The 15,715-nt window shown below is 41.9% G+C and overlaps 3 protein-coding genes and 1 long non-coding RNA gene across 15 annotated transcripts in view; all 4 read left to right on the top strand.

Moving 5' to 3' along the window:
• Positions 1–395: 395 nt before the first annotated feature.
• On the top strand, positions 396–13,391 carry E(bx) (nucleosome-remodeling factor subunit NURF301 E(bx)). 12 transcript variants are annotated; one of them, XR_015270125.1, is made up of 15 exons: positions 396–515; positions 952–1,360; positions 1,868–5,764; positions 5,934–6,317; positions 6,380–6,706; positions 6,817–8,289; positions 8,357–8,487; positions 9,617–9,769; positions 10,657–10,700; positions 11,152–11,437; positions 11,496–12,021; positions 12,077–12,187; positions 12,252–12,615; positions 12,724–12,808; positions 12,867–13,391. XR_015270125.1 is itself a non-coding variant. In XM_020946057.2 (14 exons), exons 2-14 carry the CDS (start codon positions 1,072–1,074, stop codon positions 13,070–13,072), a joined length of 8,355 nt encoding a protein of 2,784 aa, XP_020801716.2. In that variant the 5' UTR covers positions 396–515; positions 952–1,071; the 3' UTR covers positions 13,073–13,391. The 12 variants fall into 12 exon arrangements, 8 of the variants coding, with proteins under 8 accessions (XP_020801716.2, XP_086681986.1, XP_020801718.2 ...); XR_015270124.1 differs by lacking the exon at positions 9,617–9,769; XM_020946057.2 differs by lacking the exons at positions 9,617–9,769; positions 10,657–10,700 and adding an exon at positions 10,824–11,025 and having other exon boundaries at positions 11,078–11,437.
• LOC147644682 (uncharacterized) lies at positions 9,993–10,532 on the top strand. The gene is made up of 2 exons (XR_015270137.1): positions 9,993–10,132; positions 10,457–10,532. It is a non-coding gene; the product is annotated as an uncharacterized LOC147644682 (long non-coding RNA).
• Positions 13,392–13,793: 402 nt separating the features above from the next.
• LOC110178713 (saccharopine dehydrogenase-like oxidoreductase) lies at positions 13,794–15,285 on the top strand. Its single transcript, XM_020945916.2, has one exon. The coding sequence runs from the start codon at positions 13,794–13,796 to the stop codon at positions 15,084–15,086; it is 1,293 nt and encodes a 430-aa protein (XP_020801575.2). The 3' UTR covers positions 15,087–15,285.
• The window catches only part of p130CAS (Serine_rich_CAS and FAT-like_CAS_C domain-containing protein p130CAS), a 38,584-nt gene continuing 38,029 nt past the window's right edge, over positions 15,161–15,715 (top strand). Inside the window, exon 1 of the mRNA XM_020945913.2 lies at positions 15,161–15,636. Coding sequence (XP_020801572.2) covers positions 15,565–15,636 — 72 coding nt within the window. The 5' untranslated portion in view covers positions 15,161–15,564. The remainder of the gene's footprint in view (positions 15,637–15,715) is intronic.

Here is a 15,715-nt window from a genome sequence, read left to right as displayed (position 1 = left end):
CCTAGCGGCAAAATTTAAATTATGATTTAATAATAATATCGATATCAACGATGCCGATATGTCGTAGCAACCATTAAAAAGTTCGTGCATAACCCGACAGATGTCGCTTGCGGCACCGAGAAATGAAAAAGTCGCTGTGATTGGCCGACGACTGTACACAGTTATGTTCAGTGCTAGAGATGGCAAACTAGTGTCGTTGGTGAACCCCTATGTTCGATTGTTTTTAATATAGTTTAATTTCATTTTCTATCAAACAACGCGTCTTTGAAGGTAAACTTCGGTTATATATATTATGTATATATTTCTACAAATTATAGAAAAGAGAGAGCAATACTTAAACAAAAAGAATAGCAGTGTTTAAAGATTTTTAAAACATCGATGTATCGATGATCCGTCCATGATACTTCCATCTCTGATCTAAAATGTTAGGTAAAAGGCTGCTCGCTCTAGAAGATAGTTAAAAATACTTAATATTGGTGTGTTAAAAACTCGTCAATTGTTTCTCAATATGCAGGGTAATAATGCGTGTAGTGATAACTTGTGTTGTTTTTGAAAGAAAACTGACTGTTTTCGCGTACGGAAAAATTTTCACAGTTCTTTAAATGGCGGACAATGTGCGTTGGCTTCATTTCCTCGCACACATACATACAGGCATTCTGTACTGTACAAAATCAGACTTCTTTTAATATATTAAATCGGATAGTTCCTTAATAGAACGGTGCTTGTTTTGGCGGGTTTTTTGCTATACCAAATATCTAGTAGTTTATGTGAAGTGAAGTCCCCGAAAAAATGAATAGCGAGCAATTAGCCATTGTGAATCTGATCGATTTTTTCCCTGTATGTGCCACCGAGTAAATGTGTGTTTGAGTGTGTCCGTAAATGGCTGGTGGCAGTGAGAAGCGGTCCGCAAGCAGAAGCAATTTGAACTAAACTGTTTAATTCTTGTTCCAGATCAAATGTGCAGCTCCGAAGTGATAAAACGGAACCGTCTCTGAATTCAGCCGCACACACGCGTAAGAAACAGGAAGCCAAATCAGAATTACCAGCCTAAACAGCGGAAACAAAATCGAAATGAGCGGCCGGGGTAGCCGTAAACGTGGTCGGCCGCCAAAGACGCCGAACGAGCGGGCATCAGGACGATTCAGTTACCAACTGCTGAAGAAGCCAAAATATCTTAGTGAGGGTAAGTCGCAGCCCAGCACTCCGTCAGCCTCCAGGGGCATTTCCCCGCAGAGCGACGAGGGCAGCCGGAGCAGCCACAACAATCACAACCGCAGCAGTCGAGGTAGCGCTGCAAAGAGGGGACGCGGACGCAAGTCAACTGTGCAACCCAATACAAGCAGTTACGCCGGCAGGAAAGGTAATTGTTGTTACTTATTGTTGTTTTTACTTATCATTTAAGAGTGCATTCAGAGACAAGGTTTTAATATACCGTCTCCTGTAGCAGTTTAGTGCTATCAAAAATATCAGAAAATTTGGGAAAAATTGGTTTCGGCTGGTCTTGAGATAGCTTAACAAATGGCTTTGAGCGTATTAGCTTTTGTGGGGACCAATATCCTTTTCGTGGTTGCCACATTGGTAGTCCTTATGACAGCAAGTTATTATTATTAAAAATTACACGTATTTATATACATAATTTGGCTCTGCAGAGAGCTTCTTTTCGTGTTTGAAACAAGGGTCACAGAAGGTGTCTTGAATGGGGGTTCTGATAGCACGACAAATAGTGCTGTCATACGTATAAGCCTGATGTCGAAATACGAAAAAAATAGGTGTCACAAAATGGCAGGCTATATTTCATGCAATCGTTTGAGAGGTAAATGTTGAAATAAACATATTTTAATAACTGTCTACGCCTTTTTGTTTATAGGGTACGAGTCAGAATATCACTACGGGTCGGATTTTGGAGATTCCGAAGAAGATAAGTCAGAAAATGAGGATGATATGCTACTCACCCCCAGCGATGACGAAAGCCTGGACGCAGCAAACGAAAGCGAATCCGAATTCTCCGTCTGCAGTTTTAACCAAAACGGATCTGGACGGCCCCCGCGTCCGCCCAGTCCGGAACCCGTATGGCTGCAAGAAGGGCGGCAGTATGCAGCGCTAGAACTACCGGAGTCTTCGGAGGATTTGTCCATAGCTAATGCCCACGTTTTACGCGCCCTCAGTATCTATGAAGTACTTCGGCGTTTTCGCCATTTGGTGCGCTTGTCGCCATTCCGATTTGAAGACTTTGCTGCAGCGCTTGCGTGTGACGAGCAGAGTGCTCTATTGACGGACATTCACATAATGCTGCTGAAGGCGATCCTACGAGAAGAGGACGCGCAGGGCACACATTTCGGTCCGCTGGATCAAAAGGATACTGTTAACATTAGTCTGTATCTGATAGACACTATAACGTGGCCGGAGGTCCTGCGCAGCTACGTAGAAAGTGACAAGACATTTGATCGGAATGTGTATCACATTTTGAGTAGAACAGAATACCCTTACACGGCCATTGACAACCGACTCGAAGTGCTCCAGTTTTTGGCAGACCAATTTTTAACTGCCAATTCCGTACGCGACGTAATGCTCCAGGAGGGGCCGATTCATTACGATGATCACTGCCGCGTATGCCATCGACTCGGAGATTTATTATGCTGTGAAACCTGCCCGGCCGTCTATCACTTGGAATGTGTTGACCCACCAATGAATGACGTGCCAACTGAGGACTGGCAGTGCGGACTTTGTCGATCACATAAAGTCAGTGGTGTAATCGACTGCGTGCTTCCCCAGGAAAAACAGGGAGTCCTGATCCGTCATGACAGTCTGGGTGTTGATCGTCATGGGCGCAGATATTGGTTTGTTGCACGCCGTATTTTCATCGAAGACCAAACGGACTGCAGCTGTTGGTACTACAGTACGACCAGTAAGTTAAAATTGTTGCTCAAACGATTGGATCCCGAAGAACTGGAAACTCGTCTGCATGCCCAGCTGATGGAGCGCAGGGATGAAATTGAGCGCCAAATGAAACTGACTGAGACGCTAACTAATGAGCACAAGCACACCAAGCGAAGTCTGATTGAGATTGAACAAGAGGCTACAATTGAACAAATTGAAAAAGAGGCAGTGGACGCGGTAGCTGAGGAGGGTGATACCAAATCTGAAAGCCAATCTGCAGAGGGTACAAAGAAACAGGAGGAAAGCAAAATGGTCACGCGACAGAAGTCAAATCAGTTGAGCAACGGCACGCTTTATTTTAAGCTTGGAATGGAGCAAGGATTCAAAAATTACATCAATCAGTATTCCACAAATCCCATTGCATTAAACAAGCCGCAGCGGAACGAGGAACGGGACAAGCGCCGTCATCTGTCTCACAAGTTTTCGCTAACGACTGCCTCCGACTTCAAATGGATTGGCATTACTATGGGATCAACGGAGAATATGATTACAACACTCAGGCAAACTCTGATCAACTTTGAATCGAATATAGCGGCCCCTTTCCTAAATCCCAACTGGGTGGTTAATAAGAAAGTTTGGAATAATGCTGTTCTGAACGCCCGGCGCGCAACGGATTTTGCGGCTGTATTGTTGCTGTTTCAATCATCCCTAAAGAGCGTTGTTTTCGCCAATGTTTGGCACGAGCAACTGGGCCACACAACTCTACAGCGTATAACCAGTGCCGAACGGGAAGAGCGCAAGAAGTTGGAGAAGCGAGAGAAACGGGAGCGGGATGACGAGGAAGAGCGAAACCGTTTGGCTTTCAACTACATCAAATATTCCCTCGGTCTCAAGCACCAGGTCTGGAAACAAAAAGGTGAAGAATATCGTGTGCATGGACAGTGGGGCTGGCTCTGGCTTTCGAGCAGCCGACGCTGCGGAGTTCGTGCCAGACGAGCTCAACCGATGCTGCATAACAGAGTGTACGTGCATTACACCATGGGCGAAGAAAAGGCCGTCAATGAAATTATATTGGTCGACCCACGAACGCAGCGTTTTATGCAGCAATGTGAGTCAAGCAATGTAGATGGTCAGGTGTGCCATTATTTACCAGAGCAATATACAAATGTAAAAGTAATTGAGGATATTATGGACAAGGTTAAGGGCTCTATAGATGTCAGTAAAGCCCTCAGTGCTCCAGGCCGAATTTACTACCCTAAAGTGGCTCGAAAATGTCGGTTAGACGATCTATTGGAGCGCCGTATAAAATTGGCCGAGGCCGAGGAGCAAATTGCTGGCAAAGTGGAGATCGATCAGAAGCCACTGCTAACTTCGTATACCCCAAATGCAGCCAATAGCAAGCAAACGTATCTGGAGAAACGACTACTTCGCCTAACTGAAGTCGCCGCCAAGGGTGGTCCTGCCAACGTAAACCTTGAGCTTGTGAACTCACTTGCTAAACAAATTCAGACGGTGCGCCTACAGTTTAGTCAACTGAATCGTTTCGCAAAGACTTTCCGTTGCTACACAAAGGAATGTAACACAAATTCGAACGCCGTATCTCAAATAACACAAAATACGTGCTACTCGCCGTTGTGCCTCCAGAAAGCGCGGGCTAAGAAGGAACTCCTACTATTGCTGCGAAAGGCTCACACTGCGGGGAATGGCTCGAAGGAGACAGTCGCGGCCATATTGGGAGCTGTTAAGAAACCGTCTATTCTCGAGCAGAAGCTTACAGAGGGCAAAAGGGATTCAACCCAGCTTGCTTCAGATGAATCGGAAGATGGAAAATCTCCAGAATCCGAAGCGCCGCTGGATTTACTCCACGATTGGGAGCAGGCGAGAGCACATGCTGTGCATTTTACAGATGACTATTTAGCCGACTTCTTGATTACGGAACCCGATTCTGCCAACACAAAAATTAAGGACGAAGATAATCCAGACTCAAACACTCAAGATTCTGACAAAATGGACTACATCGAGAGCATGGATGTTTGCAGTAATGTTGAAATCGAGAGCACTGAAGATTCCATAGTAGCTGGATTAACGTCAGCATGTGCTGGTGGTAATGCTGAAGATGTTGACATGACTCCCGGATGGCGGCGAAAACGCAACCAGAAATCTAAAAAGTCGTATATTGGTACAAAAGATGTTTTGGATCAAACTTTGGATAAGGATATACCGCTCAACAAGCAGAATCGAAGGTTTCCCATAACTCCTCGTCCAGTTAAGCGTGAGAGTGTAAAGAAGTATGAAAAGGAGTATTATGAGAATGGAACGGAACGCATATATTCAGCAAATTCTCCTCGGGGTCGGATTTACCTCCTCAATGACACAGCCAAATTGTATGAGCTAGCTGTTAAGATCGAGGACAAAGCAACAATTTCTAAGAAGCCGGCGTATTCGAGGTACCCCCTCATTTCTACTTTCCTTACTCATAAAAAGAAGCGTAGCCTCTTGGTGTTACCTCGTTTCGAGCTTCTTAAGTTGGCACGACTAGGCGGAAAATCCACCGCTAGTGGTTTCCATCATGCTGCTAAAAACAACACTATTTGGCAATACCAATGCTCCCGTCCCCTATTTCGAACATGCTGGTCTTATCGCACGTCCAACGCCACAACTTTGTCCAGCCTAGCTCTGCAGCTGCGAATACTGTGGTCTTGTCTTCGCTGGGACGACATGATAGCGAAGCCACCGTCCGCAGATGGCAAGCATCAGGTAACGACGGAAACTGAGATCGTCACCTTGGAATTGCTAAAACTTCGACATGCTGGCCGGTACGGTGAAAAAACGAGTTATTTACGGCGAAAAGTTGTCATCCCGCTTGAAATGCCAAAGACTATAAGAGGTAAGTGTACCAAGTACAATTTAATTTAGTAATATCATTTCCACTAGTGCACATTTTACTTTAATTAAAAGTTGATTTTACTCTGTATTGGAAATACCAATACATAATTATTAAGGCACTAATATGAAATTAATGTATATTTTCCTTTTTTATCTCACCCAACCTGCAGAAGTAACTTCCATAAGGTCCGGACTTCGAAAACGAAAACGCGCTGAGTCCCCTCAGCCAACCGAGCCACAGATTAGCGAGGAATGGGTTGAGGAAGATAAACTAGAACTATGGGAAATCAAATTTATTGGCGAAAAACAGGAAAAGGCACGACTATCAACAGTGACGCGGTCCGTGGCATCCCGTCAAATAGAAGCAAGTGGCAATAATGGTTCAAGCACTTCAAACAATGAAACTCCAAGTGGATCTGGCCGAGTCCAATTGGCCCCGAAGTCGAGCGAAGATGTTAAAGAAAAAATGGAACAACAATTGAAGTTGCAACGCGCTGTTCACCAGCAGCGAAAACTTGTCGGCACTACCGAGACCACTCGTTCCATAACCCCAGGTAGCAAATCAGTTTTTATCAATGAAAAATCGGCCTAAGCTTATATCATCTTATCTTTACAGTCAAAGGACAGGTTATTGGCAGCAGGCGCGTCATTGTGAAGAATCCCGATGGCACAACACGAATTATTCAGCAGGCGGTGACACAGGTTGCTCGCACACCAGCTGGAAATACATCGGCAGCATCTGGTTCCTCTGCTGCAGCTAGCACGTCTAGCACACAATCTACACCATCTACCCCCACTCCACACAAGGTACAGATCATAAGAGGACCAGATGGTAAAGTAAGTGTTCGGGGACTTAACCCTGGACAGCAACTTGTTCAAATGCCAGATGGTAAACTGCATGTACTAACTACCACAAGTACATCATCAAGTGCATCGGCACAAGGTAAGTTCATTTATTTGTAATGTTTATTTTGTTTTAATGTAAGTTTAGTTTGAACCCTATAGGTTCTTAAATAACAATTTGATAATAATAATAATAATATCTTATTGTAGGAAACAAGATCAAAATGCCCATTAAGGCTGTGTCGACTCCTTCATCGCCAGCAGTGACATCTACAGCTACTGCCACGACGCCTGGAACTCCTCTAATCAAACAAATCGCAGTTAAGCATGTCACGAAAACGGCTGGAACCCAATCAATGGCTTCATCACAACGAGTCGCTTTACCGCTTGCTCAAATAAAAAATAAACTATTGCTAGCCCAGCAGCAGCAACAAGCAGCGGCTTCTGCCTCATCTACATCATCGCCGTCCTTACAAAAAACAGTGTCAAAGGTGGTTAACACGTCTGCATCTGGCCAAAACGTGCAACAAGTCTTCGTCCAATCTGGATCTAAATTTGTGGTTGGTCAGAATGCTCAAGGACAAAAGGTTATTATATCCACATCGTCTGCGCAACCACAAGGATCCTCGCCAGTGCAACAGCAGCAACTTGTGCAATCTCAAGTCCTTTCACAACAAATTCAGCAGGCACCCCAGCAGCAATCGCAGCAAATTGCCCTTAATCAGGTCGGAAGTCAACCCACACAAAAGGTTATTCAGCAAATTGTAAACACGAGCAATGTGCAACAGCAGATTGTAGTGGGTGGACAACGCATTATATTGAGCCCTGGTCAAACTATAGTTACTCAACGAAATGTCCCGCAGAGTCAAGCCCTGCAGATGGTGCAGCAGCAGATTCAAACTCAACAGCAGCAACAACAACAGCAGCAGCAGCAGCAGCAACAACATATCGTTCAGCCACAGCAACAATTTGTTGTTCAAACCAACCAAGTTCTTCAATCCTCACCGAGTACTCAACCGAAGTTGGTTAAACAGCTTGTAGTACAACAACAATCACAGCAGCCGGCTGAGGAGAAGGCTCAGATCAACAGTGCCGAGGCGAATGAATCTGGAATACAACAAGTTCTTGTTCCAAACTCGACCCTAGCTCAACAGTTGGCACAGGGAAAACTGCAGGTTGCCACGGTGAATGGCCAACAAGTTATAGTGAAACCATTGGGAAATAATCAGGCGCAAATCGTGGCACATGTCAAGCACCAAGGCGATGGAAACGCTCACATCGTAACCAATAATTCATCAACAGCAGCACAGGCAAGTCCGCAGAGCTCACCAGTCAAACAGCAACAGGCCGTCCCGTCACAGAGCCCACAGCAAGTGGTTGTCCAGCAACAGCAAATCCAGCAGCAGTCAACCACGAGTTATGAGGGATCCGTAAGCTCATTGCCTTCACAGCAGCCTATTGTATCTCAACCAGTGCAGGGACAAACCCAACAGCAGCCTATGAGTGTCGAAGAAAGTCTCCTTCAAAACCAGCCTCCTGGGACAGTTATAAAGTGTGTTACCGCTCAAGTTTTGCAAACCGAGCACGGTCCACGCATTGTCTTGCAAGGCCTGGTAGGCAACGACTTCACAGCACAACAATTGCAATTAGTGCAGACACAGGTGAAGCAGCAGCTAATGAAAGGTAAGTAAATGATTTATTTATATTCTTATACAAATAATAATGTAATATGTTCTCTACTCTATTTTAGCCCAAGAGTCAAACGGAAAGCTCGGAGTTTTGGGGCCAACCAAAATTTACCTGGCCGTACAGCCGGAAACGGCAGTTCAATCGCAACCGCCTCCTCTCACCCCAGTACACCAGTCGGCTACCCATCAACAAGTGAGTAGCTTCTAATTGTAAATTTAATGCAGAGCAAAGCAGTAAGGAATATAACGAGACTTGTAGGGCTGCATTTCCTGATTCTCGACCTAAATCGCAATTTATTTGTTCTATATTTATGTTTAAGTTATCTTTAGTTATTCATGAAACCCGAGAGGCATGTTGCTGCTTACTTGCACTTTTTATACGTTTTGTTCGGTTCATATTTGTTTGTTTGTTTTTTAATATATAACTTCTCATTTAATATACTTTAATACGTTTCGTTTCCCAATATGTATACATACATTCCTAGGCGATTATCTCTATAAGAACTAGATATGCTTTTGTATTTTCCCAAGTACAGCAACAAAGACTTTCATTTAAAAATACACACGGCTTAGTATTGCAATAATTATTCAACAGCTGATTCCCCGTGCAGTTAGCTCAATGCCTAGGAATATATTATTTCCATTAACTTACACAAACGACATATTTATTTTATTAAAACTACACGATTGTATTTAGACTAAAAATGTGAATATCTTTTTAATTGTAAGTAACTATTAGATAGTGAGTACAAGCACATTAAGAAAATTAACTGAACAATAATCTAGAATTTCACCTAATGTTATAAGCCAAGGCAAAAGTATTAGACAACGTTGCTGCGAATAAATTTTCTTGCCTGGAGACATTTGGTTTCTAAGTAATACCTAAAATACTTGTAAAATGTAAAGCGCTTTTTGCAATAAAACCTATTATGCAAACCGAAATATTGGGGACCAGCTCTATTTCTTTACTTAAAAAAATATACAAATGAACACATTCCTTTGCTAGATAAGTTATCCGTTATTGAATGACGTTATTTAGAAATGTATACGATGGCTTACATTTTCTGAAGAACCTTCTATCCATCCCCTGTAAATGCTATTATTCCACTTTAAAATATTACTCCCACACAGCAGTACTGGAATTAAAAGCAAGAAAGAAATCGATCCAAAGCAAACATTTGGAGGCGTTAGATTGACGATCGTCTTAAGTAGGACAGCGTATAAAATTCGCTTCGCTCAATTATGCATATTTTTAATACCGATCACAAGTTGTATATAACAACTGGCTTAATTCCTTTCTAACTTGCTTTAAATAATTCCAGGAATTTACACAAATACACACACAGTGAGATCTACTTGATTTTACAAATTTAAAGACGTGGTGTGTGTTGCTTGTTCTGGAGAAATATACACATTCTAGCAAATTAAACATCTTGATTGATGTTCCTACTTCCTTGACCTCTAAGCAGACATATGTGAGAGTCTTAGTGAATTTTTGTTTCTGAATTAGTTGGATGATTATTTGCAAATTGGCCTTTGTGTTGACAAAAAGCGCATGCTTCTTTTATAGGTATGAAGGAAACTCTTCAAACGAACAAAACTTGTTAATCAGTGCAAGCATAGCAAGCATAAAACTGAATAGGCCACGAATTTTAATCAGAAATCAGTTGAATTTGAGTGCAAACCAAACGATTAATACAAAAATGGGGCATTACCTCAATGTCCAAATCTATTTACCGTTCCAATTCCAATATGAATTGAAATATTAAATTATTGCAGAGATTAACCACACGCAGAGTTTTAGTTGGCTGACATATTTGAAGTTCTACCAATCGAAGGCACCTCTCGTTCTCTAAAACTTAAAAGACTAAATAAAAAATGGCAAATTAAAAGAAGAAGACCTAAGAACTTTCCACAAACGCATGTGCTAACGTCGCGATTGAATTAGTTTTTATGAAATCCTTCGAAATAAACACAAAGGCTTAACCATTTTTATAATCATCTCATCTAAATCGAAATAAAAATGTACACTTATCCAAAATCAAATTTGCTATAACACCCCAAAAATATACACCTCTCATAACTCACCGACATTCCCCCACCATCATTTACATAGCCTTTTTACCTATTTGCCACGATTTACCTTTTATTTTTAAATCCAGTTAAATTTCTATCATATCTCTGTAATACAAATTGTCAATACGTTAAAATAAAATTCATGCTTTCACTGCTTAAAAACGCCTTACCATGCCTAAATGTCGCGTGTCAACAACTACAACTCCTAACTACGTGTTAATCTCTTCGCCACCTACAACTACTACTACCCAACAACAATAACTCAACTCTAATAACACATTAAAAGGTTGCCTGGAGCAAATACTACAACTGATCTCTGATTAAAGTCAGGTAGGTGGTTCTGTCAAAAGCAATTTGCAACACCTTCGCTTACGTTCGTTTACACTTATGCATTGAACCCTTTCCGATGATTGATTACAAAGAATATATCTCAAATTTTATGGAAACCATTAGATTACTGATATCATTTCAAATGCCCATGTGGCGGATGCAAATTATATGTCGTATGACATGCAGGAAGAAGACGAAGAGGAAGACGACGATGATGAAATTATCGTTATCTGCAGTCCTCCGAATCAAGTTATGCCCCCATTCCAAAATGAAGTAACCAATGGTAGCATTTTGTTAAATGATCCGTGCTGCAACAAAATTAGTCGTAAGCTCATTCAGCAAACAAAGAAAATTAAAAATTGAAAATCTAGTTCTAGTTCAAGATCAAGACAATAACGAACAGCATCGCCTAAAATATGAAAGTGAAGACCTTAAACGATGTTCATTGCAGACCAACATCGACAACGACGCCACTGCGCAAACCACTACTTATGAAGCCAGTCCAACTATTAGAATAAATTCCATAAACAATGGCAATGAGCAGGAGCATAGTAAATGTGCACAAACCGAAAACACTAATATTACAATTAACAAGCCCTCTGTCGGTGCTTCTTCCCTATTAGAGGGCCTAGAGCAAAGCGAACCGTCAAACCATACCGATACTGAGTCACCTACAACAGGCGTGGAGGATAAACAGAGCGAAAGTTTTGTTGTCACAAGCGGATATATACAGCAGTGTAAGTATGATTAAAACGAAATACTGATATATGGCTAATAATTGTATTGTTTTTTAAGCAATTTCAAATGCCCTTAGGCAGGGTAATTTAAGTCCAGAACTTGAGGAAAAATTGGTTAATATGCAGAAACAACAAGAACAACAAAACGCAAACAGTTCGGACAATTGGGAAAGTGCAAACGATGAAGTACGTACACCAAGTCGCCGGAACATTTTGTCGCGCCAGCAAAACAATGACAACGTTGAATGGAAAGCTCGGACACCTTTAAGGCGCCCAAATGCCATGACTACTTGCAGCCAATTCAATCGTGTCCTCAAAAAAAGCCGTAGGCCGAATGAAGATGTTGAAGAACTCGAAGAGGAAAAACAATCAAAACTAGAACGGCACAAGGAACTGCTCAAGAAAAGTATCTTACGAAAGCGCTCTTTATTAGAACGTAATTTACAAAACGAAATACGAGAAGAGGTACAAACTAAAGTCCAGCGTCATGGACGTCCAATGAGTATTGCATCACCTGAGGAGCAAAGCGAGAACGAACGAAGCTACTCTGATCGTCGTAGGGATTCAGATGTCGACTTTAAACGGTATGTGTTTAAATTTATTCTTGTTTTGCTCAATATTAACGGAGATATATTGCAGATCCGAGCCAAATTCCCACAACAACAGGCATGGTGTAGGCCGGCCTAAGAAGTTGACAAAAAGAAGGGAGAAGCTTTATTGCATCTGCCGTACTCCGTATGATGATACAAAGTATGTAAAAGAATGTATTTAAGCCCAAACCCCAGTTTCTTAACTGTCTTTTGTATGCGTTTAGGTTTTATGTCGGCTGCGATTTATGCAGCAATTGGTTTCATGGCGACTGTGTCAGTATTACGGAAGAAGCATCCAAAAAACTGTCCGAATTTATTTGCGTTGATTGCAAGAAGGCGAGGGAAACTCAGCAGCTTTATTGCAGCTGCCGTCAACCTTACGATGAGTCGCAGTTTTATATATGCTGCGATAAATGCCAGGACTGGTTCCATGGCCGTTGCGTTGGAATTTTGCAGAGTGAAGCCGAGTTTATTGATGAGTACGTGTGCCCTGAGTGTCAACGAAAAACAGATGCAAACTCTGCTAATATGAAGACTCTGACTGTGAATGAAATTCAGGAGTTGAAAACTTTAATCAAGCAAATACAGGTAATTTTAATATTACTTAAAATTTTAACTAAATTTCCCATTTGTTTTATACATTTCTTAACTCAAAAACAGCCATATAACTAATTCTATGTTTCTTCATTTGCATAGCTGCACAAAAGTGCTTGGCCATTTATGGAACCGGTTGATCCGGAAGAAGCACCGGACTACTATAAAGTAATTAAGGAGCCAATGGGTAAGTTTGAAAGCTAATTAACATTTACTTGTTGATATAAAAAATTTGTTTCTCCCAGATCTCAAGAAAATGGAAAACAAACTGGAATCAAACGCCTACACAAAACTAGCCGAATTCATAGGCGATATGACAAAAATCTTTGACAACTGCCGGTACTACAACCCAAAGGAATCATCCTTTTACAAGTGTGCTGAAGCGTTAGAATCATATTTTGTGCAAAAGATAAAAACTTTCCGCGAAACTGTGTTTGGTCAGAGTAGTTAAAAAATCTATGCTAGCCCAGGCCGCAGTTTAGTGTGTAAATGTAACATCAAGCAGCAATATACGCCCTTTCATCTTTATTTAATAACAAAAATACATGTTTGATGACATTTGCATTCTATATTAGCGGAAAAAAGTAATTTATCAGTTTTATATCTTAACCTATGTACATAATAGCGGTATAAATTCAGCATATATAAATGCATTTTATATGCAGATGTCATATTTTGGTTACTAGACATTAGAAAGTTTAAGACAATTATGTTAAGTAATCCTTTTGTACAGAAAAGTAAAATGTAAATAAACTGCATTTGTTTCAATATTTATTTAATTGGTTGGCAAACGGTAAAACTATGTTATTTATTTTTTTCTGAATAGACTAAAACTTGTTCAATTTAGAAAAACAAGTTATATCGATTTATTAATGACAACTTCACTAAAATCCATCAAATCATTTTATTTGACATGCGATACTTTTTCCACCGGCTATCGACAACCGAACATCGATTGCGCATCTGACGAATATTCGATAATTGTAAAAATTCTAATTGCAGCTTCGACTTTGCCCATTTGCACAATTTGTTTGTTTTATTCCAAAAAAGGAAGTAAGTACTTAGCCGTAAGTTAGAATACGTTAACGTTTTATTACAACCAAAAATTGCAATTTCCTTAATCACAGACAGCCATATCCGGTAAGGAAAATCAGATAAGGAACTCGTGTAAAATGTCTGCGGATCGACTGGATGTGATTATTTTTGGAGCCAGCGGATTTACTGGAAAATATACCGTCTTTGAAGCTGTCACCGTGCTCAACGGACTGAAATGGGGCATAGCCGGCAGGAACCGCGGAAAACTGGAATTGGTGCTCAAGGAAATGGGTGATAAGGCTAAGAAGGACCTCTCACAGGTGCCCATTTTCATAGCTGACGTCAACGATCAGGCTTCTCTTCTGGAAATGGCGCGCAGGGCCAAGGTGGTGGTAAACACCGCAGGACCTTATCGTTTCCATGGAGAGAATGTCGTAAGTGCCTGTATCGAATCTGGCACCCACCATGTCGACGTGAGCGGCGAGCCGCAGTACATGGAGACAATGCAATTAAAGTACGACTTGAGGGCCAAGGAGAAAGGAGTGTACGTGGTGAGCGCCTGTGGTTTTGATTCCATTCCTGCAGATATGGGCGTTATCTTTGCGGAGAAGAACTTCGACGGAACCATCAACTCCGTTGAAACCTTTTTGGAAAGTGGGGTTAAGGAAGGCGCCAGTGGAGGAGCCAGCGCTGGCTTGAACTATGGAACGTGGGAGAGCGCTGTATATGGCTTGGCCCACTCGGACGAGCTACGTGGCATTCGGCAGCAGCTGTATCCAATGAGATTGCCCAAATTTTTTCCCGTTCTTAAGCCAAGACCATTGGTCTTCCGCTCCACCGAAATCAACAAAGTCTGCCTGCCATTCCCTGGCTCGGACCGATCGGTGGTGATGAGATCACAGCGTTTCCTATACGAACACGATAAAAAAAGGCCCGTCCAGATGCAAGCCTACGTCGGATTCCCTTCTTGGATAGCAGCCGGCGTTGTGATTCTTTTCGCAAGCATCTTTGGACTGATGTCAAAGTTTCAAATTGGTCGTACGCTGCTACTGAGGTACCCCGGCCTATTTTCTGGAGGACTAGCTTCACGTTCCGGACCTAGTGAGATCTCTATGGAGAACACATATTTCAGGATGACTTTTAAGGCCGTTGGCTGGCCCAAGGGCGATCGATTGGTCGAGAGCTCTGACCAATATACGGAGCCTCCAACAAAGTCGCTAATGGTTAGAGTTTCAGGGATGAATCCCGGATATGGAGCCACCTGTGTGGCACTGCTCTCGACGGCCTTAACTATACTGCGCGAGTCCGACAAAATGCCAAATAATGGCGGCGTTCTTGCCCCAGCTGCTGCTTTCTCTAAAACCAGCCTCATAAGTGAACTAGAAAAGCACGAACATGGCATGAAGTTTGAGATTCTAGCCAATAAGTAACAATGTAAAAATCAAGTAAGGTTTGGTTTGTTCACTATATATTAGCACTAATTAAATTTGCATCTTGGTTTTAGAAGGTCTGGGAACTTTAATTATTATCCTTTCTATACTAACAAATTTAAATATGAACAAGTTTGAAAGCTTGGCCAAAGAATGTGACCATTCCCTTTTTGAATAAATTTATCGAAGGATAAAATAATGCTATCGATATCTTTGCACATCACTAATGAGGTTAATGGCCGCCAAATTGCAGAGAAGCTTGCAAAATTGTGAATGTTAATGTTTTAAAACACATTTCGAGTGGAAAAATTTGACCGATACGTTAGATACGTACTTTGTTGGATGCAGAAACCACACGGTGATAGTGGTGTTCACGAACAGGGCTCGATCGGTTCTCCGGAAAACTGCAGAGCCCGGAGATTCTTGGTGGCACCAAAAGAAGACGGTCGGCGGCACTTACTTCCTCCTGAAGCATTTTATGGACTACAAAAACAAAGGGATCGTGCATATTGATCACGTACCGAGCAGTGGACCTAGTACTTTGTGCCGGGTGAGTAAATTGCATGATTTTTTGGGCTACTGTGCCCCGATTTAAGAGTAGCTGTACCGGCTAATGGCCTCGCTTGTCT

Source organism: Drosophila serrata, unplaced genomic scaffold, assembly GCF_035046125.1.
Source record: "Drosophila serrata isolate PLE 108 unplaced genomic scaffold, ASM3504612v1 contig_116, whole genome shotgun sequence".
Taxonomy (NCBI): domain Eukaryota; kingdom Metazoa; phylum Arthropoda; class Insecta; order Diptera; family Drosophilidae; genus Drosophila; species Drosophila serrata.
Note: the sequence above shows the minus strand (reverse complement) of the source record. Positions and strands in the feature narration are given on the sequence as shown.